Below are 25,758 nucleotides of genomic sequence, written 5' to 3' on the forward strand. Positions count from 1 at the left end.
TCCTTTGACGCTTTCGGTGGCCCAGCGGTTGAATACACCAACTTACCAATTGTCGCATGTTTGATTCCTCACGTTCTACAGACAGTCATGTTCGTGATAGTATCATTTTTTGTATCTGTCTGTCTAGTGTATTCTATGTTAAATACATAGAAAAAATGTTAAATACAACTAAAAGATGTATCAAAGTATGTATGTCAATTGTCTCACACCCATAAAACACAAGCTCTTTACTTGGGATTAGATATTGTCCAGAGTTATTATTATTACTAATCTAAGTTCAAAATATTTTGAGGTTTTAAGGAATACAACTAGTGGTCTAGATGGAACAGTTGTTGCCAACTCTGGTTGCAAGTTGGCACTTTGCCAAAACCATGCAGTGAATATTGATAAAGTCAGCTATCCCCATTAAAGCTTACCTAGAAACATAGACAATGAAATTATAAATAATCTGGATCATTATATTACTTACTAACATAATGATGAGAAGGATCTTTTATAGAACGTCTGATTTCAACAACTATTAACTAATTATTTCAGCAACTATTCAGACCTAAACTTAAGATTTCAATTTAGGTTGACATATTTATTTCATCCATCTCGCAAATGGATTCGTAATGAGTCGGCATTGCGGACATGACACCACTGGTGCTTCAGGGATTTATAAGCTACGGTAACCGTTTACCGTCACATCGTCTTGTTGGCTATTATGTTACATATATTTATTTTTATATTTTGACAAGTTTGCTTTTATCCATATACATTACTATCAGACCCGGCCTCGCGTTGCTGTGGCTAAGGTTTTTAAATAAAATAATATTGCGACTATAAATTGAGATGTAAGCTATCCAAATTTTCAAGTTGGATCAAATTGCACATTGTATTGTAGTTTAGGAGTCCATCGCTCTAAGATTTTCCTATAAGAACGTGTTTTTACTAAACAAAAATTACACATTGAATGCATTTTTATGAATCCGTCTAGGTCTAATTTTTAAGGTATTTCAGTTGTTGCTACTGGCTATTATTCGCAAAGTTACTGTGTTCTCCTAAAAACAATTAACAAATATATCGAGCGAAAGTTTTTTGCCCCGACACTAAATAATTAAATTTAATGTAACAATTTACACTATTATTAATAATACCATCGTCATTCCTCCAGCTAATGCTACAGCAGAAAGTAATGAGCTTCAAGCAATTGCAAAAGTGTTTGCAAAAGACGAGCCTATAAAAATTGGCAGTGTCGTGTCTAATATGGGCCACAGTGAACCCGCTTTTGGAACCTGCGCTCTGACTAAGGTAACAGAAAAATTCTTAACTTTAAGTACATTTGAATAGTAAATGTTTCCTATCCCCACATTCACATTAAAATTTATCAAGAAACTCAAATGTTGAAACTAGAAACATGTTGAAACTGACTACAAACTACTGGAATAAAGCCACAATGTACCGTTGCATGCATGCAAAGCACTTAAAAATCTATTCAAAAAAATAACTCGCATAAAATTTGCTTGCGGGTATTCCCGTCTCATCTTTGCTTATTTTACAAGCTGTATTTGAATTTAAACAATGAAATGTGGCGAAGAAATGAAACATTACAGAAATTTAACACTTGTGTCGTAATACCTTAGTCCTAAGGAATAATACTGACGTCACGAGAGATACTACAAAATATTTTGTGATTTCCATAGTCCGTATATAAGACGACATTTGCCAAATTCTATGAAGTGGTCATTTTCGTGCAGTTTTCCATTGCAAATATCTATATACATATTTTCTGTTAATAGGTCTGTCTTGCATATCATCAAGGTAGCATACCAGCTAACCTTCATTACAATGAACCGCACGATGAAATACCTGCAGTACGCGAAGGTAAAATTCAAGTAGTGAATGAACAGACTCCATTTGGAAGGGGCTTCTCCGCTTTAAATTGTTTCTCTTACACTGGAGTTAACATTCATGTTTTATTAAAAGGACATTACAAAGAAAAGGTAAATGGAACATATTCTGTAGCATCATTACATTATTACGCCATCTTGGCACCAGTTTTGTCAAATTTAAAGATCTTTGTAGTGAAGCAGTATAGCATATAATGCTGCTACTTTAGTTTTCAATACTCAAGATCAGGTCAGGGAACGACACTGTTAAATAAAAAGACTTGTAACAGATTAACTACTTCAGAAATATTGCTTCTGTTTGGCAAATTATTTTTTGTAATTTCTGTAACTCTAAAACTAAGATTTTGTATTAAAAACTCTCAAGGTAATTATCAAATATAGAAAGTTATTGTATAATCTTCCAGCAGTTCCATAAATTAATGCGATCAAATTGTTCAGCTTAATTATTAGTATTAATATTAATATATACTTAAACTTTTAGAATCTAGAACGCTATAAGTGCAGCATCCCACGCATGGTTTTCGTGTCTGGAAGACAGGAATCTTCTGTAAACCACGTGTTCGACTTATTGAAGAATCAACCTGTGGATCCAGAGCAAATTGGACTCTTACATAACATCCATGAGAATGAAATACCTGGACATATGTGCAGGGGTTATATTATTCTTGGTAAGCTTGTCATTTGAAAATACAAAGTACAAAATAACTTTACAGACTCCTGATACCTACGCATCAAATTGCAATTGGGGTATTAACTTTTTAAGGACTATGGGATTATACTAAGTTCTTTTCGTATTATTGAGTTTCCAATATTGTTATTAAAATTTGGTGTTATTTTGTGGAAGTCCATTTCACTACTTAATCGATTCATATAATGTTTAATAATTCCGATACAATTAGCATGTAACAAAATCGATCAGACAACACTAGGCTCTATTCAATGCCTTGATGATGATGCCCCGTTCAGAGGCAAAACACGTATCGTAATAGACTGTATAATAGTCGGAATTTGATCACCAATAGAGAAGTTCGTAAATATTTGTGATCTCATGAATGCCAATTGTAGCGGAATTACAAAACAAAATAGTATAAATCTATTAAGATTAAAGATTCATTTAATTTACAGATACAAATGAACAGAACGAAACTGTTAATGTTGCCGAGAGTTTAGACCACTACCCGGGTATCAATAGACCATTATGGTTCGTCTACAGCGGTATGGGGTCGCAATGGGCTGGAATGGGCGCAGGTCTTATGAGTATACCCATTTTTGCAGCAGCTATTGAAAAGTTTGTACTTTATGACAATTGCTCATCTATTTTTTTCACGTTAATAGCATCAGCAATGACATATTTATTTCAATTAATTTTATTTCAAAATTATTTTTACTCACAGCAAAATCAATATTTATATTAATTCCTATGTTATTAACATCAATAATATCTATAATAATATTAACATCCCTTAACTAAGATTATTCTTTAATTTAATTGTTTATTGTTACATTAGTACTACCGTCGCTTTTCTTACAACTGGCACATAGATAACATTAATAATTAACAAATATTATGTATTATAATTATTAATTTTTATCAGTTTATTAATTAAGTTTGGAATTATTATTTTTATAATTTTGTTTTTTATGGTTTTTATGGTTTCTACCATCAACGTTGTGACTTCTATAAAAGTTAAAATACTGTAATATGAAATAATTTTACTTTTTTCAGATGTCAAAAGGTTCTGGAACCGAAAGGAATCGATTTAATTCATATCTTAACTCACCCAGACAAAAGCATTTATGATAATATATTGCATTCTTTTGTTGGAATCGCGGCAGTTCAAATTGGTTTGACTGACATTCTTAAAGAATTGGGAGTTGTTCCTGACAATATTATTGGTACGTATGACAATGTATGATATCTCTTTTTTGTTGTAAATTTGTTTGCGCTTGGTCTTATCTCATCTGGTTAAAAATTTTGGCAAAACCTTGTATGTAGTGCGCTTACCCAGAAGAAATCTGTTCACCATAGACATAAAGAGTCCTGGCTGTATTTCTCCGGGAACACGAAAGCTGAAAGTATGTTCCACTCTTTGACAGTGCGTATTAGAAATGACGACGTGAACAGCTCAGTTCCAATATGTGGAATTTCCACGATTTAAGGATGGAGTGTTATCTATAATTACGCATAAATTCAATTAAATATTTATATATTATTACTACTAGTGATAGTTAATATTCAAAATTATAACACTTTTCTTTCTTAGTAAGATCTTACGAAATAACCAGATAGTGTAATTTTTCTTTTTATACTTTTCAAAATCCTAATATGAACAAATAATGCAATAGACGCAAATCTAATCACTTCTCTCCATCCCAAGGTTGCCTAGAAGAGATCGCTTTTTAGCGATAAGGCCGCCAATTGTTACCTCGTCTTGTTCGTTATTTTTTTTTTATCATTTTATACATAATTGTATTTTCTGTGAGAGGAACAATAAAGAGTTTTATTCATTCATTCATTCATAATGCATAAAGTAAACTGAACGAGAAATAAAATATAGATAATAAAAATAAATATTTTTATTTGTCTAGCAGTTTGCAATACCTCTTTTCTTCCGATGGTTGCGGGTTCGATTCCTCGCAAGGTACAAACATTTGTATTCATTAGTATAATGTATGAATTTACAGAAAAAGGTTTTTGTATCAACTAACTAGTACCCATAATATAAGCTCTGCTTAAGTTAGGACTAGATAGCACTGCATAAGTTATTTTAAGATATTGTTATTTTTAGGTCACAGTGTGGGAGAACTGGGATGCGCCTATGCAGACGGTTGTTTTACTGCTGAGGAAATGATTCTGTCAGCGTACAGTAGAGGACTGGTTTCCATTCAAACACCATTCATTCGTGGATCAATGGCTGCCGTCGGTATTGGACATGAAGCGGTTGGTTACCTATTTATAAATCGTACCTACTATTGAAATTTTCTATCACTTTTGTTTTATAACAAGAGTGATAGAAAATTTCAATTGAAGTTTTTGAAATGGAAACTATTGAAGCTAAGATTTTAGATATCTATTTATTGTTTTATAGCACACCGCTTTACGTCCGAGTGATACGGCACAAACATTTGTATTCATGAGTATGATTGTTTGTATCGGTCTGGGTGTTTTCTATGTATAAATGTATGCATTTACGAAAAAAAAAAATATCTATGTATTTGTATCAGTTGTCTAGTACCCGTAACATAAGCTTTAAGATGGCGCTGTGTTTTAGATTATTATTATTATTATTATATAGTGAATACCTATTTGTAATATTGAAATTTTCTATCTGTTTTGTTATAACATTGAAGTATTTGAAACGGAAACTATTAAAGCTAAGATTTTAGATAGCTATTTTTAAAACGTACCTACTATTGAAATATTCTTCTATTCTATTGCAGTTAAGAATTTAGATAGATAAATAGATAGAATTTTTATTTGTATATAGGTTTAATTATAAGTAATATACATTACCAAATAGTCTAGTGTACCCATAACAAAAGTTCTGCTTAGCTTGGGACTAGATGGCGCTGCGTGAAGTCCTGAGTTATAAAAAAAAGGTATTACTTCAATATCTTCCAAACAATGTATGGATCAGTTTTATCAGTAATTACGTTTAAAAAAGTTTAATGTGTCTTGAGACACAGAAAGACACACAAAGACGTCGCAGTTGTCTTCTCTCCGGCGCCACGAGCCTTTCTCTTTCTCTTACATCTTCTATCTCTTCTATGGAACGGTAAAGCTTTTTCATGACCGACAAATCCTAAATTATTTCTTTCTTTCTTTTTAATACAGGGTGTGTATATAGAAGTTTAACTTCAAAACAATTTATCTTTGCAATATTTACAGATCTTAGCTCTATGCCCGCCAGAGATTGAGGTGGCTTGTCATAACAGTTCAGACTCTTCGACCATATCAGGCCCTGCTGATATCATGAAGGAATTCGTCAGCGATTTGACTGGTCGTGGTATATTCGCTAAAGAAGTGCCATGCTCTAACATTGCCTACCATTCACGATATATCGCTGAAGCTGGTAAGATTTAAATAAAAAGATAACATTATTAAATATGGTCGAGCGCAGTGATGACTGGCTCATCCGTCATACTCGTGAACGGGTGCTGCTTGTAGGGACTGGTCTGCTCTAATCACTATGACTGATTTCCTCTTATTAATTGTTTAACCAGTTAGTTATATATTCAATATTATTTCTATTTGAGTATTTAATAGAATTAGTGCTAATTGGTGGTTTGTATTCACACACTTAAACTTAAAAATGTAAAGTAATAATAAAATTATTTAAAAGAGCAACACGCAAGTTTCTTGCTCGTTCTTCTTGTGATGAGACAGCTTTCCGAACGAGCGGTAGATTAAAAAATGTAATGACTATTCAAAAGTGCTTCAATGTAAGTTTATTTGAATAAATGATTTTCTATTCTATTCTATTCTATTCTTTTCAGAGAAATTGTATACTGAATTATGTTTTAACTGATGCCCATAGAATTACAGATACTCTGAAGGGAATTGCAATCTGCAGATTTGTTAGTAGATTTAATGAGTTCGGTATTGAGTGCTTTATAACCACTGTGCGAAATAAAATCTGACTCCAGTGTTACTTTGTCGTGGATAAAAACCTTCCTGTCCAAATGGCATACGTTTGTTGCTAATAGAGTTCGACATATCCTGGAAATGTTGGTGACATGTCAGTTTTAAGCTGATCCAGCTGAACTAGCTAAGAATAAGTGATGAATACATAACTGGCTTTCGGAACAAGACGATAACTGGCTGGAGTCAACATTAATTCCGTTTTTTGCTGATGTGCAAGCAAAGCAGAATATTCTTTGTCTTCAGAAGATATCTCAAGACAAATAATCTTCTCTTTTGTTTCTACTTTATTGACGGCATATATATTATAAATTCTCATCCTTATCAAAGTTAAAACGTATATTGTTTACGTTTCGATTTCTTCATAATTCTCCCTGTACACTTTATTCGAGTTAGTTATCGACAGTTAGTTATCGATTCCCTAATGCATTACATCAAAACAAACCCAATCAAATAATATATTTATCTGTATAATATATATATACTAGCTGTACCGGCAAACGTTGTTTTGCCTTAAAATAAAATAAAAAAATTTAGGGGTGGACTACCCCTAACATTTAGGGGGATGAAAAAATATATGTTGGGCGATTCTCAGACCTACTCACAAAATTTCATGAGAATCGGTCAAGCCGTTTCGGAGGAGTATGGGAACGAAAACTGTGACACGAGAATTTTATATATAAGATTTAATTTTTATTTCATATAGCATGCAACAGTACATGTTGTCAATCCAAAAAATTATGAACTGAACTCAGTATTACTACAATGATTATTATTTCTTTAGGTCCTGCATTATTGAAATATCTGAGTGAAGTTATCAAAACTCCAAAGGAGCGCAGTCCGAAATGGGTATCAACATCCGTACCTCAGGACCAGTGGGAAGAACCGAAAGCAAAATATTCGTCAGCTGAATATCACACCAACAATCTACTGGTACGTTTAATAAATTAGTTACTGTGTTATGTTAAAGATCACAAGTTATTTTTAACATCAGATTATTTGATAATCTTGAATTTGATAGCATCGACGTCATAAGCTATCAAATATATGCACTAAAAAAAGAGCTGTTATGGTAAACGGGGCCTTAGACAAATGAAATAAATGTTATTTCTTTATGTTTCGGAAAAAAAATATTTAGACAGTAGGATGTAGTCCAGATAATTAATGAATAGAATGGAAATTTTGTTCCTCAAATAAACTGTATTGCTTTTGAATAATCATATTTTTCTTAATCTACCATTCATTCGGAAAGCTATTTCTTCACAAGAAGAACGAGCAAGAAATTTGTGTGTCATTCATTGCTGTAACTCTACATTTTTATGCCGGGTACCTTTACCATGGCACCACTCGCCATCGATAGGGAATTCGGCCACATACGGTGAAACCTAAGTGGTCTCGGACAGTGCGGTTTCAGAGACTTCCTCCCGCGTACACTTTGATTATGGAATGAACTACCTGCTTTTCTCACGAGATGGGGATCTCACAGCTCTCACAGCATGGGGTTTTTCAAGAAGGGTATATTAAGGGTTTCTTAAGAATCACCAACGCGCACGTGACACCCTGGTGTTTCAGGCGTCCATAGGCTACGGAAACCATTTACCATCATGGGCCGTATGCTTGTTTGTCCACATTGTAACATAAAAAAAAGTGTCAATTCAAACTACCAACTAGCACTAATTTGTTACTATCAAAATATTAAATACAGAATCAAGATAAGTAACTAAATGAGATTAAATCAGTCGTAGTGATAAGAGCAGACTAGTCCCTACAAGCAGTACTCGTTCACGAGTATAAAGATACGAGTCAGCCATCAGACATTTTAGGGACCCCAATGTCCCGGTCCACCACGCCATGCACAAATGCTAAGAATTTTCACATCTTCCACAGAATTCAGTGCTCTTCGAAGAGACTTCAAAACTGATTCCGGCAAATGCTCTAGTGATCGAAATAGCTCCTCACGGACTGCTGCAAGCTATCTTGAAGAGGTCTCTAAATGAGTGTGTACATGTTCCTTTGACTAAAAGAGGGAACACTGACCCTGTTAAATATCTGTTGGAAGCTATCGGAAAGTGAGTATTTCCGTTAAATATTAATTTTTAGATGTAGAGTTAATAGTTATATATTTTACCGTTACGTGAGTTCTGTTTTTTTATTAATTTTAAAAGTACAGATTATATTATTTACTAGGTGCGACTTCGTCCGCATGGAATTTAACTTTACTTTTCTAAAATAAAAGATGATTTTTTAAATAAAAGTAGCTTAAGTTACTCCTTATTATATCAGCTACCTGCCAAAAAAAAATTCCGTCATAATCGGTCCAGCCATTTCAAAGATTAGCCAAAATAAATACATAATAATGTATGTACCGTATTTATATTCATATGCATGTAGTAAAAAACGATTATTTGAATATTACATACAGACACTCCAATTTTATTCATATGTATAGATATATTTTTTTATACAGTTAATATATAGTCTTCTCAAATATTCATCTTGACGATCTCGGTGGTCTAGCAGTTTAACACACCACCTTACTTCCAATGGTCGCAGGTTCGATTCCTCGTACGGCCTAAACATTTGTATTCATGAGTATAATTGTTTGTATCGGTCCGGGTGTTTTCTATGTGTAATATGTATGTATTTACGAAAAAGAAATATATCTATGTATATGTATCAGTTATCTAGTACCCATAACACAAGCTTTAGCTAGCTAAACTTGGGTCCTAGATGGCGCTGTATAAATTGTCCTGAGATTATTATTATTATTATTATTATTCTTTATTTATTTATTTACTCTTCATTGCGTCATAAAGACAAATATGTATGTATTTATAAAAAAGAACTATCTTTGTATTTGTATCAGTTATCTAGTACCCATAACACAAGCTTTAGCTAACTGAACTTGGGCGTAGATGGTGCTATGTGAATTGTCCTGAGATTATGATTACTACTATTATTCTCCCTTGCAGGTTGTATCAAGCCGGATTGAATCCCAAATTGGACATCCTGTATCCCAAAATCGAATATCCTGTATCAACGGGGACTCCATTACTTTCTCATTTTGTTGACTGGGTACACAGTGAGGATTGGTAAGTCATATATATACTAGCTGTTACACGCGACTTTCTCCGCGAAATATTTAACTTTTTTTTATTACTATACTAGCTACTCGCCTCGGCTTTTCACGGTTGTACAGGTATCATATATATAAACCTTCCTCTTGAATCACTCCATCTATAAAAAAAACGCTTCAAAATCCGTTGCGTAGTTTTAAAGATTTAAATATATATAATAAACTCGCTGTCGCTGACGGACCGACAGCGACAGCGACTTTATACTATATAGTGTTGATGTAAATTTTTTAAAATTAAAGTAGCTTATATTACGCATTATAATATCAGCTATCTGTGAAAAAATGTCCCGTCAAAATCGTCGAGCTGTTTCAGAGATTAACAAGACAAACAGACTGACAAAAAAAAAATTAAGTAAATACCGTGAAAATATAAAAGTTCATATGAAATTAGTGAAATACTGTTAATTTTGAAATTACATATTACGCTGATCCCAAATAAATGGGATAAGGAAGAAGGAGATCATGATGATGACATATAATTTTAAAAATACAAACAGACACTTAAATTTTATTTTTTTATATATCTATATATACATATATACGTATATATATATATATATATATATATATATATATAAACGTTGTTTAACCATATAAATAAATAACGCTATAAAAAAATAGGGGTTGATGATAGAAGGGTGAAAATTTAGGATTGTATGTATTTTTGTATGTTCTATCATAAAAAAATAGAAAATAAAAATTTTGTCTAAAAAATAAAAAAATAAAAATTAGGGGTGGACTACCCCTAACATTTAGGGGGATGAAAAATAGAAGTTGGCCGATTATCAGACCTACTCAATACGCTCATAAATTTTGATGAGAATCGGTCAAGCCGTTTCGGAGGAGTATGGGAACGAAAACTGTGACACGAGAATTTTATATATAAGATATATACAATCATAAGTACATAGGCAGCCTTATCGCTAAGCAATCTCTTACAGGTAACCTTTAGGTAGACGGTGAAGGTATATAAAAGAGTAGGTGGTAACAACACACTAATATATAAATAATACATGTGAATATACATATATATGTAATAATACACATATCCATGAAAAGTTTGAAGGAAAGCAAGAGATTAGAAAAAAAGGAAAGTAGTATAATCTTCGCCCAATTAAAATTACGATGAAACGGAAAAGATATGCAGTGTAATAAAACTATAATATACATAAATTAAATACACACATGTAAATATAAGTAAATATAAATTATAAGTTTATATATAAATTTTACATAGATCACTCACTCACACACATACACACATACGCACATACGCACACACACACACACACACACACACACACACACATACACAGACACACACATGCTCAATACACTCCACGTTTAAACTTAAAACTAGATGTATAACTACTTTATATGAAGGGGAGACCTGGTGTCTAAGTTACAGGCTATGGCTTAGTTTGGGCTCCAGATTTCCCAGAAATTATATTTGTGATTTTTATTTGATAGCATTTATATAATAAAACTAAAATTATGTAATTTGTGGGGATGAAATAAAAAATTTATTATATTATATTATTATCTTCGCCCAATTGTTAGAATGAAGTCGCTTCGTACATTTGGTATGTTTGCTCACATGTCTTAGTTAAATGTTAAACTTAATTTCAGGCCTGAAGCCAGATATAATACGAAAATGCGGGTGGTTGCAACCAGACGTATGTTCAATATGTCTATCTTTGACGACGATTACAAATATTTCGAAGGGCACGTCAGAGAAGGTAATACCACAGATAACATAGTAATACTAAACTTATTAATATCTTAAACTCAAAACTTTGTGAGTATTGATGGATGTTTATTACTCTTTCACGCAAAAACTATTAAACGAATTTTGATGAAACTTTACAGTGATATAGCTTATACACTAGAATAACATATAGACAGACAGAAACCGCCACAGCTAGTTATTTATAATTCCCGACTTCGACCGCGTGGAGTAGTCACTTTGGATATAATTTTTAATTATTTAGGCGTTTTTTTTAGTATTAGAACATGCATGACATCGTTCTAGCTTTGAAACTGACGAAGTTCCGTACAAACTATCATCCATCATTCATTCATTCATAATTTAAGAGCTACGCTCTTGTCGGTGGAGCTCTTGCTTTCCCGCGATCTTCCATCATGCTCTTTAATTCTTGATACGACACGACTCCCATTTTGTCCTCAATTTGTTTGATGCAGCTATTCCTTGGTCTTGCCCTCCCCCTCTTTCCTTCTATTTTCCTCTCAATAATAATTTTCATGAAATCATCGTGCCGTATCAAGTGCCCCAAAATTTTTCCTCGTCTATTTTCTATTGTGTTCATCCATACATGTATCCATCGTTTTATTAAAAAAAATTAGTTAGTAATAATAGTTAGTTCAATAGTTCTATAAACTTTACTTACCTTTAATTACATAACATATATTACCTTTTTATAAACTTTGAATGTCATTTATTTATATTTAATCTATAGCCTAAAAAATTTGTTTCGAGCTACCAGCTTTAATGACTGAGTTACTTCCATGCAACCTTTCTTCTCCCCTTTCAACCCCTTACAACCTTGTTTGTATTAAAAAGTATCCTATGTCCCATATTTCTCAGGGTTTAAACTATGTGTACTAAGTCATTCATTTAAACCGTATCAGTAAGACGGACCGAGTGACGGTCCGTCTTACTGATACGGTTGTACTGGCTGTGCTTTTGCATTTGTAATATTTTGAATGATAAACAACGATACTATTTAAATAAGCTTTTAGTATGTTGTTATTGTACTTATATATACATTTTATTATGATAAAATTTAAGACCTTAAATTAATAGCCGTGACAATTAAAAAATCCTACCCTTAGAACTACCATAGCTCACCCTTTAATCCAGAATATAACTCACAATACAAACTGCTTGCGTTTAATATGCTCTTGCAGTTTGTTGTATCAAGTACAACCTGTTAGTATAAAGAACGTTGCTAAATTAAAATTTAATTACAATTGAAAATTTGCAGGTTTCAATATATTCCCGGAATCTGCAATTTTATTCCTCGTTTGGGAAACTTTAGCTATGTTCAAAGAGGTAGACTATAGAGAGATGTCTGTGATATTCAAAGACGTAAATTTTCACGGTGAAGCCACTATTAGGAAGGAAGCGCCAGTGAAGTTTGAAATTTTGATATACAAGGGAAGCTACTACTTTGAGGTGAGTGCGTCGTGTAGATATATTAAAACAATCTTCCTTTTGATGCATTTAAAAAGATGTTAGGGATTTTAAAATTTTGTAAAGGAGGAAAATCGTATTATTATGTATTTATATATATATATATATATAACTCAAAGGTGACTGACTGACATAGAGCTTGCGTGTAACAGCTTAGACCACATCATCACTTAACATCAGGTGAGATTGCGGTCATACGCTCTCAAATTATGATATAAAAAAAAATCTATCAACGCAAAACCCAAATCTACATGCATAAACCTACTATGACGTAAGCATCCCCTGTTACTGGAGCGGGAACATAAATACTATTTTAATAAAAACCAAATACTAGTAAAAATGTGTATTTTCCCAAAAGGGCTCACAGCAAGAAGTAACAAAACAATATTAGTTCGTCAAAAGTGACATATAAAAAATATAAAATTTATAAAAAGAATGGTAGACAAGCTGTCAGTAACATCCCCTTTTTGATATGTTTATAAGATATTTTCAAATTTTAAAGGATTTTGATAAATTCCACCGGATTAGTGTATATATTTATATATTTATATATTATGCATAATATATTGTTGATGTTTTTTTTAGTATGTATATATTAGTGTATAAATTTATATATTTATGTTATTATAGTTGGATATATATTAATTAACTTACCGAGCGAATCTCTGCCGTCGACTGGGAGAAAAGCTTATGATGTTATGGACCTTTAATAAATTTCATAAAAATCAGTCAAGCCGCTTCGAATTTATTCTTACTTACAATTTAAGTTTAAGCATGGTCCGTGCTCTTATTATATTAACCTTTTACATTTCTGTATGACTTATTTAAGTCGATCTATTTTGGTCAGGTCCCTTATAACAATTTTATACATGTCAATATATTAATATAAAAGTAAAATAATAATAAAAATTTCGCTCGCGTTAAAAATAATAAATTATTATTAGGTACTGTCATGAGGTTTTTAGTTTTTGCGGCTTTATAGTATAGTTTTTGCGGCTTTATAGTATTTTCAAGTAAACTTTCATCCCCTATTTTATCTCCTCGGGGGTAGAATTAATCAAAATCCTTTCTTAGCGGATGCCTACGTCATAACATCTACCTGCATGCCAAATTTCAGCCCGATCCGTCCAGTGGTTTGGGCTGTGCGTTGATAGATCACTATGTCAGTCACCTTTGAGTTATATATATTTAGATTATAATCGTAGCGTTTCTTAGATTTACAAATTTGAAAGAAGAGATAAAGAGGCTCCTTAATTATGAATCTAGAGTAAATACCTACTTCTATAAACAACAAATGTAATGAAACGTATAAAAATAAACGTATATAAAAAACTAAATATATATTTTAGGTCATATATGAAAATTCAAGTATTGTAGATGGTTACATCAAATACGACAAAGAACCTGCACCACCTGCTGAAAAAGAAGAAGAAGAGCAACCAGTGGTCACTGAACAAGAAATAATGTTAAACTTCAGTGACATCTATAGATTTTTCAGTCAGAGAGGATACGCTTACCAGTAAGAGATTTTTTATTACGAATCACAGCTATAAACTTTTAATACCTTTTAAATTATATCTTAGATGTTCCATTATAATATTGATACTTGTGGCTACCTCGTAGATCGAGCGGTTTAGCACACCGCCTTACTTCCGATAGTTGCAGGTTCGATCCCTGGCATTGTGCAAATATTTTTATATATGAGTATTACTATTTGTAATAATACTCATGTATAAAAATTTTTCAGTCTATGTGTTTGTATTAAAAAAAAATTTGAGTATTCATATCAGTTGTCTTTTATCCATAACACAAGCTCTACTTAGCTTGGACCTAGATGGCGCTGTGTGAATTTTCCTGAGATATTATTACTTTTAAACTATAGACAATACTGTAATAACTGAGTATATATAAAGAAGAGAATTTTAAAAATTAATTTTAGTAATTTTTCAATGTATAAATATTATGTTTTTTAATGTGGCTAGTATGGGACATAGTTACCTATAAATAATAATTGCATTTAATAATGTCTAGTAAGACAAATCCAATATTGTGTACTAAGCACTACCGCCAACTGTGTCACCCCACCTTACATTTTCCTATTGTCATTTAGTACATTAGATAAATATTTTTATGTACATATTGTCAGTCTATTATCATCTATAATCAATCAACAACATCGTATCCTTTACCCGCAACAGCTAGTTTACAATATCATCTTCTGCTTCTTCCTTATCCCATTTATTTGTGGTCGTAATATGTTTTTCTCTTCCATTCATCCCTATTCGCAGTCATCGCGTTATTTACTTCCTTTCTTACCACATCATCTTTCACACAGTCCATCCATCTCTTTTTCGGGCTTCCTCTGCCCTTATAACCATCCACATTCATATGTAATACCTTTCTTAAAATATTATCCTCGTTCCTACGCATTACATGTCCATACCATGATAGACGATTACTCTTCAACCTCTCTGACACCGGCGCCACTTTCATACTTCCTCTAATGTATTCATTCTTTATCTTATTAATTCTTGTCACATCACACATCCACCTCAACATTCGCATTTCAGTTGCATGCAGTCGTCTTTCATCCGTCGCCTTTACGGGCCAGCACTCTGATCCATACAGCTAGTATACAATAGCTATATGTTATATAAAAAATCTGAGAATTTTCCCGTATTTTGTTTCAGGGGTGAATTTCAGTCAATTAAATCAGTAACTAACAACTTTTCTAAAGCAAACGTGAAATGGACCGGTGAATGGATAACGTTTTTGGACTCGATGATACAAATAAACGTACTGTCAAACAAATATGATGGAATATCAACTGTTAAAGTGATAGAGAATTTGGTAATAAATCCTGTCGAACACAAGCGTGTTATAGAGAAGCTTCCTACTGGCACTGAGACTGTAGAAGTTAATCATGATTATATATCGAGAGAGACTAGGTAAATACAACAAATTCTATAAAAAATATTATTCTACAAGTTTTTTTTTTATAATCTAAATTTATATTTGGGTTTTGTTTTTAAACATGTAAACCCCATTACAAACTAATCGTAACAATTCTTAAATAATTATAAATACAAATAATTACCAACTATGAGGGATCTATTTGTTAAATTGCTTTTATCAGCGCAATCTCAGTAGTAGGAGCATGTAGTGCTCTGAATAGCGCCCATGTCAAATTTTTTGATTTTGAGATTTTTAATAAATATTTCCTTATTTTGACGACCTCGGTGGTCTAGCGGTCAAGCACACCGCTTTACGACCGATGGTCACGGGTTCGATTCCTCGCACGGCACAAACATTTGTATTCATGAGTATGATTGTTTGTATCGGTCTGGGTGTTTTCTATGTATATTATGTATGTATTTACAAAAAAAATATCTATGTATTTGTATCAGTTATCTAGTACCCATAACACAAGCTTTGACTAGCTTAACTTGGGTCTAGATGGCGCTGTGTGAATTGTTCTGACATTATTATTATTATTTCCGTCTCTCAGTAAAAAATAATTCACCCTATTGTGTTGTGTGTCAAAAAGTCGAAGATGTCCAGCACCTGTTGATGGAATGTGATAGGAATCGAGTGGAGAGGAAACTGTTATTATACAGGAGGGTGAAATTTATTAGAATTTCAAAATCAAAAAATTTGATGTTTATTATTAAATAACTTATTGAAACACGAATAAGAGCCCTCTTATGACGCCATCAGTCGTCTAGAGGTTAAGCACACCGCTGGTCGCGGGTTCGATTCCTCGCAGATGCAAATTGTATTCACGAGTTAATAACAAAACAAATCTAAGTATTTATATCAGTTGTCTAGTACCCATAACAGAAGTTGTACTTACCGTGGTACTAGATGGCGCTGTGTTAATTGTTCAGGGTTATTTATTATTTACTTTATTTATTTGTTTATTACACAATAGAGTTCACAAGTACTTACATTTACAGATACGGCGGTGTCCAATTAAATAATATTGAATTTTACAATAAGCCTTTCAAGCAACAAGTTCCTGATGTACTTCAAACAAAACAATTTGTTCCACACTTTCTAACTGGATATATTGATGTAAGAAAACTTTGAATTACTACATAGCATAAAACAAAGTCGCTCTCGCTGTCTGTCCCTATGTATGCTTAAATCTTTAAAACTACGCAACGGATTTTGAAGGGATTCCTTTAATAGATAGTCACTCTATCTATTCAAGAGGAAGGTTTAGGTATATATATACATGTACATATAATATAATATATGTACACCCGTGTGAAGCCGGGGCGAGTAACTAATTACTGAATAAATCATTGGAGTTGATTACAATTATGTTATATACTAGCTGTTCCCCGCAACTTCGTCCGCTTGGAACTTAACTTTATTTTTCTAAAATTAAAGTAGCCGAAGTTACTCCTTATTACATCAGCGACCTGCCAAAAAATGTCCCGTCAAAATCGGTCCAGCCATTTCAGATATTAGCCGGAACAATCAGACAGACAAACAAAAATTGTAAAAAATGTTATTTTTGATGTATGTACCGTATTTATATCCATATGCATGTAGTAAAAAACGGATATTTCAATATTACAAACAGTCACTCCAATTTTATTAATATGTATACATAAAAAAATTATTTATATTAATCATAATCTTCTATTACAGTTAGTTTCTGCTCTACAAATTAATTTACAAGTCACGGTCGATAATATATCGGCTAACGAAATAAATATCACGAATCTGTCTGTCCCTACATTTGCAATTACGAATGAAATTCTAAGAGAAGCAGCCGATAGAATACCAGACGCAGTATTCAATACGTATGCTAAAGAAATTGTTAACTTCGCTACCATTAAAACAGATAGACATGTTTTGAAAGGCAACGTGATTGTTATCGATGATCTGCTTACTGACGAAAAGGTAAATATCACTGTTCAAAATCTACCCTGTACCATCGTAAGCACAGATTATTATATTAGAGTCCGTTAGTTTGTGTTCCCGCGGTTTCTGTTCCCCTCCCTTACCTACAGTACTGAACTGACCGTACAGCGGCCTTGACGCGCGCGCGCATTGTGTTGTGAATTAAAATAAATTAGAACTGTGTTAAACCTACTGTGAAACTGGAAAGCTAGCGAAGATACCTTCGAGACCCTGAAGCCCAAGAAATCCGCAGCACCATACAGGTACGTGACAGACGTTTCCACACATATTTTTCCCTATATATATACATAGTACATTCCCTAACATTTTGGTAGCAGAGAGTAAATTCCCTAACAATCACTCTAATAATAATCTCAGGAAAAATTCACACAGCACCATCTAGTCGACCATCACAACCGATGGTCGCGGGTTTGATTCCTCATACGGCACAAACATTTGTATTCATGAGTATGAATGTTTGTATCGGCCTGGGTGTTTTCTATGTATAATATGTATTTATTTACAAAAAAAAATATATCTATGTATATGTATCAGTTATCTAGTACCCATAACAGAAGCTTTAGCTAGCTTAAAGTCGCTGTCGCTGTCTGTCCGTCCCTACATAGACTTAAATCTTTAAAACTACGCTACTGATTTTGAAGCGGTTTTTTTTAAAAGATAGAGTGATTCAAGAGGAAGGTTTATATATATAATACATGTACACCCGTGCGTAGACGGGGCGAGTAGCTAGTTAACTATAAAAATTAACAAACTTATTTTGCAGAAAATGACAAATTTACACGGTGCCATTGTCGAAAACACTTTCGTAATAACTATGGAGAAAGACACATCAAAAATATGCCCCAAATATAAATTATTCGATGTAATTACTGTCATGTCAACACAAAACCAGTTTCTGATTTTGCTTAAAAAAATAACTGCGACTAAAGAGAAAGAAAAGGTGAAGTATATATCTATCGCTCATGATCTGAACTTTTCCTGGGTGCCAGAGGTAGAGAAGGAACTGCGGACGTCGTCACGTGTCATTCTCGTTTCTGATAAACAACATTATTGTGGACTTATTGGTAAGTTCTGTTACATTTTCAAAAGGCCGACAATGTAATATCTATATAATATCTATTAATAGTAAGTAATATAATTAATATAATATCTACTAATATACCATCCTGATCTTCTGGATAAATGGCGGTCTTCCACAGTGCGGTTTTCTAGAAACTTTTTCCCACGCACAACCACATTGTGGAATCACCTTCCAGCAAGGGTATTTCCGAACCGATACGATATTGAAACCTACAAGTAAAGAGCTTATTCCTTTTTAAAAGGCCGACAACGTACTTGCAATTCCCCTGATGTTGCGGGTGCTCATGGGCGGCGGTAATCACTTACCATCAGGTGAGCCGCATGCTCGTTTGTCGTGTGTTAACACGACAAACGAGCATGCGGCTGATGGTATATAAAACAAGAATATCCTGATTAGTCATTTTCGTACTGTAAACATCATTATTACTGAAATTTTGACAGTAATACAGAATTTACTGTAAAAATTCCAGTCTTTTACCGTTCGGGTATCTTTGCCGCAAAGATTGTTATTAGGGGAAAAATATTCGTAGCAGTAGTTCTATATTTTGCTTATGTTTTCGAACCTTTAATTTCATTTTTGACTGTGCTACTGAATTATTTTGAATTAATGTCTTTTGATAAATTGTAAACATCTCTTTATAATGGAGATCTTTGGGGGTGGCCTACGTCCAGCAGAGGACGGCTTCCGGGCTGCGATGATGATGATGATGATGATAAATTATACTCACATGTACTCACACGATATCTTTAAAATTTAAAGTAGAACAGATCAATATTTCGGTAAAATAGCAACAGTCAAGTTTCTTGCACATTCGTCATTAGCTCAATCTGCTTTCTGAAAGTTAGAATTGGACAACATCACTATTTAAAAGCACTTATATTATTAACTTTGAATAAATATGAGTTATATTGGTTTTTAAACATAGAAGAAAAATTATTATATGTATATTCAGACAACACTACTTTTATCTTATCTGTAAGGGATTTAATTAAGCGATAAGCCCGCCTTTAGTTTATCACATTTATGTATATGTAGTTCTATTATATTGTTACAGGTTTGGTTAAAAAGCTTAAAAATAAATACAGAGCTAACATTAGTTTAGTGGTCATCGAAGACTACCATGCACCTGCATTTAACCCTGCAGACAGTTTATATCAGGATCAACTACAAAAGCAATTAACTTTTAATGTTTTAAAGCAGGTAAACCATGATACTATATATCTATTTAACATTTGTAAATTTCATTTACTGATAGATTATATATCTATATCTATATATAACAAAAAAAAATCTACTATTTTTTAACTTTACTAATTTTTATTGATTAGAAAGTTATTAAAATAATATCTCACTTAAAATATATTCTTATTTCCACATCCCGTCCGTATGTCTATTAGTCATGATTTTCATTTATTCGTAATAACTAATTTCAAGAATTTAAACGCCATCTAATTTTTATCTTGCCGATCTTGCGTGATATCATCATATTGAGTAATTTGATTATCATATGCCATTGTTACCTCTTTCTTTTCTTTATCTTTATGTTTTTTATACATAATTATGTATGTACTTTTATTTTCTGTAAGAGGAATAATAAACAGTTTCATTAATGTTATCACTTCCGGATGACTATTTACAAATAGAAAGTTCTCAAACAACTTACATGACTTATAAATTATATATATATCCGGATCGTCCGTTGGTCGTAAATGGACCGCTGGGTACGGGCCCCGAGCTTGCGCTCCTTGCCCGGGCATTCTGCTGGGGTGAACCACCCCAGCGTCGTTCTTTTACCGGCCGACCTGCCGGCCGGCCGGAGGGCTGCTGCTTCTCAACAGCCGCCTGTGGGCGTTGTGTGGCAGGACTCATTCTTTCGCTCGCCGAGCCGGCTTAACGCCGCCACGTCACGTAAATGACGTGTCCACTCGGTGGAGAGTAGAGCGCGGGAGTGGCGTCCGGTGGGCGCGCGTGGAGAGGGGCGAGGTCGCGCAGGTGTCCGCGCGCGAGAACCTCACGCCCGTCAACCGGACGACGAACTGCTCCACCGATGGGACCTTGAGGTCGCGGGCGATCACGTCATTACGGACGTACCGTCCGGCATTTGTTCGGACACAGACGGAGGGCGGCGTTCTGTTGGACCTGCAGTCTCCGCCTATAAATTAAGTATTCTTTATTTAAAATGGACAACAAAGAGATACCATCATGACACGACCAGTCTGTGTGTCTGCGTAAGAAGAACTCTTTATTTTGTTTCAGGGTAAATGGGGGTCCTATTACTACGTGCCCAGTGCGACATCCACTCGCCTGGGCAGCATAAAACTCACAAGTGCAGTGCCGGGCGACCTCGCCAGCTTAACGTGGAGAGAGCCTGACACGCCTGCGTCCAGCAAGACTTCGGTGACGGTATGTAGATGTTGATGAGATGATGATCTCATTATCACGAGACAGTTAATAAGGATAATAACCTAGGACAGTTCACACAGCACCACCTAATCACAAGCAAAGTGAAATTAAAAAAACATTTATTCATGTAGCATATTGTAGCCGCTTGTGAACGTCACATTTTATTATTATAAATTCCCTACCTTCAGTATACAGGTTCAATTGACAAGAACTGACAAAGCACTCAATTGAATTTCTTCTTTAAAAAAAAACAGTTTATTTACAATGTATATTTAAATAGGTGTCTATGTCTAACATTAAATGAAAATCCCCTACATGAACAACTATTGCCATGCACGCTCGTCATTCAAGTAATCGTTTAGTGAGTAATAGGCTTTGCTCAGTAAATATGATTTAACAGATGTTTTGAATTTAATTAAGGGTAATTCTAGTATATCCTTTGTTATTTTATTATAAATTTTTATGCCCAAAGCTTATGTAATTCGTACTGATATCTGATTTTTTAATACTTTATTAAAATACATACATACATAATATACGTATATAGAAAATACTCGAACCGATTCAAAACAATAATACTTATAAATATAAATAATTGTTCAATGCGAGGAATCGAACCCGCGACTATCGGAAGTAAGGCGATCTGCTGAACTTCTAGACCACAGAGGTGATTATAGAGATATGCAATATATTTTTAAGAAATACAATAAAATACGACGGAAATCTTATATTTAAGGTTTATTATGCTGGACCGTCCGCAAGAGACGCACAGAGAGCTGTTGGACAAGTAACCGATAGTAAGGAATTTGGAATGGACTTTAGTGGAATTACCAAGAAGTAAGTTGCATACACAAACTTCCGAATTCAAATTCAAAAATTTGAATTTGAAAAAATTCATTTATTCATGTAGGACATTTTAGCCGCTTATGAACCGTCAAGTTTTACATTATAATTTTTTTTCCCTACCGTCCAGTTCGGTATATAGATCCAATTGAGAAGAACTGGCAAGAAACTCAATTGAATTATTTTTTCTTTAAAATCCAGTTTATTTACAATGCACAGGTTCCTTTATTCGTTTCCAAATTCTCTCTAAACACTCATTTTAAATCTACCTTTTCCTAATAAAATCATTCTAAAGAAGAGTTGGTTTTAGACTACTCTAATGCTGTTGGCCGCAGCTGGCCTTTACAGCTTCACCGGACGATAGGGGGCGAGTGCAGATGGCACTCCAAACCAAAGGTAGGGCTTAAGGAATGGCTGAAGGTCAACTCCTTCCTGACGGATAAGACTTTTGTCTGAGGACACTGCTAGGGGTTCCAAACTCGGCTCAGGTTATTACAACTTCGATCCCCGTTTAATTTGACTAGGGATCGATCGGAGGAAATCCCAAGCTAAAAAGAGCTTGTATTATGGATAATAGACGACTCATATATACACTTAAATATATTATTTTAGTAAATACTTACGTAATGTACCCAAATCATGAACGCTATTTAGCGATAAGGCCGCCCATTGTTACCTCTATGTTGTAATTGTTGTGTTTTTTTAAATATTTTGTGTACATATTAATTTATGCAATTGTTATTTTCTGTGAGAGGAACAATAAAGAGTTTTTATTCAATCATCCATTCATGAATACAAACAGTAATAAGCATGAATATAAATATTTATTTCGTATGAGGAATCGAACACGCGACCATCGAAACTAAAGTGTTGTACTAAACCGCTAGATCACTGATGCAGTCAAATTAAATAGGCTGTAATATTATACATATCATATACTTTTGCTTTGTACGAAATTACAATTGTAGGTATTGGGGAATTTGATTAATAATTAATAAATATTTTATAAACAATTTTTGCTTCATACGAAATTACAATTGTAGGTATTGGGGCATTTGATTAATAATTAATCAATATTTTATAAACAATTTTTGCTTCAAACGAAATTACAATTGTAGGTATTGGGGCATTTGATTAATAATTAATAAAGATTTTATAAAAATTTTTTGCTTCATACGAAATTGCAATTGTAGGTATTGGGGCATTTGATTAATAATTAATCAATATTTTATAAACAATTTTTGCTTCAAACGAAATTACAATTGTAGGTATTGGGGCATTTGATTAATAATTAATAAAGATTTTATAAAAATTTTTTGCTTCATACGAAATTACAATTGTCGGTATTGGGGAAATTGATTAATCATTTTATAAACATTTAAAATTTTAACCTGTCCTAGCGGTGAAAAAGTCATGGGTCTTATACCTGGAGGAGCGTTATCCAGCACTGTCGAAGCTGATCCAGACTTGCTTTGGCCAGTCCCAGCACATTGGAATCTCGAAGATGCTGCCACAGTACCTTTGGCCTATATCCACGCTTACTATTGTCTGGTAAGATAATTTATAATAATCATGTGCATAGTAGTAGTAAGTATACCTAGGTAGAGTTTGTAGAACAACTGCTAAGGTACGTAACTCACTTATTTCTTCATTAATCCGCTTAATTTATATTGTTCTAACAAAAACACCGACTCACTCACTATATGGCACTTTATAATAACATATAGCTTTTAGAAATCTCAAATGGGTAAAAATAAACAAAAAAATAACACTACCTTACGCTTTTTATGTTTATTGTTTTAATAATATAATAAAACAACGTGCTTCGTACAAAAAACACTTAGGAATTAATTTATTGATAGATACAAAGACGGAAGTTTACAATAGTAAACCACAGATGGCACCACTTGTACCACTTATTTTGGTATAACAACAGATAACATCAAAAACATGTAACTACTAGCTGTCCCCGCGATTTCCCGCATAAAATTTATAACAAATGTGTTATTCTGATGAATGTATAAGCTATATTACAGTAATAAATCATCATCATCATCGCAGCCCGGAAGACGTCCACTGCTGGACATAGGCCTCCCCCAAAGATCTCCACGACGATCGGTCCTGCGCTACTCGTATCCAATGCCTTCCCGCGATCTTGACCAGATCGTCGGTCCACCTTGCTGGAGGCCTTCCCACGCTGCGTCTTCCGGTCCGTGGTCGCCACTCGAGGACTTTACTGCCCCAACGGACATCTGTCCTACGAGCTATGTGCCCTGCCCATTGCCACTTCAAAGTCGCAATTCTTCGGGCTATGTCGGTCACTCTGGTTCTTCTGCGGATCTCCTCATTTCTGATTCGATCACGCAGAGAAACTCCGAGAATAGCCCTCTCCATTGCCCTCTGAGTGACTCTGAGCTTGTTGATGGGGCCCATAGTTAGCGACCACGTCTCTGTTCCGTAAGTCATCACTGGCAACACACATTGGTCGTAAACCTTCGTCTTGAGACACTGCGGAAATTTGGACGAAAAGATATATCGGAGCTTCCCGAACGCTGCCCATCCGAGTTGGATTCGACGATTGACCTCTTTCTCGAAATTTGATCTACCTAGCTGGATAGTTTGCCCTACTACCTACTACCTACAGTAATAAGTAAACGATGGAAATTATATATATAAGTAACCGCATATATCACGGGGAGTGTTCTAAGGAATTGTTCGGATTAATACCAGCTGCTGAGTTTCACCACCGTACCACCCGCCAGAAACTAAAATACCTTCCTGATCATCTGGATGAATGGCGGTCCTCCACAGAGCGGTTTTCTAGAAACTTTTTGCCATGCTCAACCACATTGTGGAATCACCTTCCAGCATGGTGTTTCCTAACCGATATGATATTGAAACCTTGAAGGAAAGAGCTGATTCCTTTTTAAAAGTCCGACAACGTACTTGCATTTCCCCTGGTGTTGCAGGTGCTCATGTGCGGCGATAATCAATTACCATCAGGTGAGCCGCATACTCGTTTGTCCCCTGTGTTATAAAAAAATGTAAAGTTTCATCAAAATCCGTTTAGTAGTTTTTGCGAGAAAGATTAACAAACATTCATCCATCTATCTATAGTCACAAACTTTCGCGTTTATAATATTAGCAAAGTAATAAACGGCGTGGGAAGGCCTCCTACAAGGTAGACCGATCTGGTCAAGATCGCTGGAAGGCGTTGGATGCGAGCAGCGCAGGACCGATCTTTGGTGGAGGTTTTTGTTCAGCAGAAATCGTCTTCCGGGCTGAAATGATGATGATGAATAAATACTTTTTAGGATGCATGTAGTGATGGAATAGAATAGAATAGAAAATCATTTATTCAAATAAACTTACATTGAAGCACTTTTGAATAGTCATTACATTTTTTAATCTACCGCTCGTTCGGAAAGCTGTCTCATCACAAGAAGAACGAGCAAGAAACTTGCGTGTTGCTCTTTTAAATAATTTTATTATTACTTTACATTTTTAAGTGTGTGAATACAAACCACCAATTAGCACTAATTCTATTAAATACTCAAATAGAAAAAAATATTGAATATATAACCCACTGGTTAAACAATTAATAAGAGGAAA

General features: G+C 34.0%; 1 protein-coding gene across 1 annotated transcript in view; it reads left to right on the top strand.

Annotated features, from left to right (window-relative positions):
• The window catches only part of LOC131855673 (fatty acid synthase-like), a 70,644-nt gene that overhangs the window by 24,252 nt on the left and 20,634 nt on the right, over positions 1-25,758 (top strand). The window contains exons 7-27 of the mRNA XM_059206977.1: positions 1,157-1,293; positions 1,782-1,985; positions 2,374-2,560; positions 3,018-3,180; positions 3,619-3,788; positions 4,682-4,833; positions 5,782-5,965; positions 7,319-7,467; positions 8,422-8,603; positions 9,507-9,626; positions 11,300-11,409; positions 12,676-12,866; positions 14,234-14,403; positions 15,575-15,832; positions 16,841-16,958; positions 17,544-17,798; positions 18,583-18,883; positions 19,955-20,100; positions 21,157-21,303; positions 22,040-22,140; positions 23,547-23,697. Coding sequence (XP_059062960.1) covers positions 1,157-1,293; positions 1,782-1,985; positions 2,374-2,560; positions 3,018-3,180; positions 3,619-3,788; positions 4,682-4,833; positions 5,782-5,965; positions 7,319-7,467; positions 8,422-8,603; positions 9,507-9,626; positions 11,300-11,409; positions 12,676-12,866; positions 14,234-14,403; positions 15,575-15,832; positions 16,841-16,958; positions 17,544-17,798; positions 18,583-18,883; positions 19,955-20,100; positions 21,157-21,303; positions 22,040-22,140; positions 23,547-23,697 — 3,596 coding nt within the window. The remainder of the gene's footprint in view (positions 1-1,156; positions 1,294-1,781; positions 1,986-2,373; positions 2,561-3,017; positions 3,181-3,618; positions 3,789-4,681; positions 4,834-5,781; positions 5,966-7,318; positions 7,468-8,421; positions 8,604-9,506; positions 9,627-11,299; positions 11,410-12,675; positions 12,867-14,233; positions 14,404-15,574; positions 15,833-16,840; positions 16,959-17,543; positions 17,799-18,582; positions 18,884-19,954; positions 20,101-21,156; positions 21,304-22,039; positions 22,141-23,546; positions 23,698-25,758) is intronic.

Source organism: Achroia grisella, unplaced genomic scaffold (genome assembly GCF_030625045.1).
Source record: "Achroia grisella isolate CSIRO2021 unplaced genomic scaffold, CSIRO_AGI_Agris_v1 utg146, whole genome shotgun sequence".
NCBI lineage: Eukaryota > Metazoa > Arthropoda > Insecta > Lepidoptera > Pyralidae > Achroia > Achroia grisella.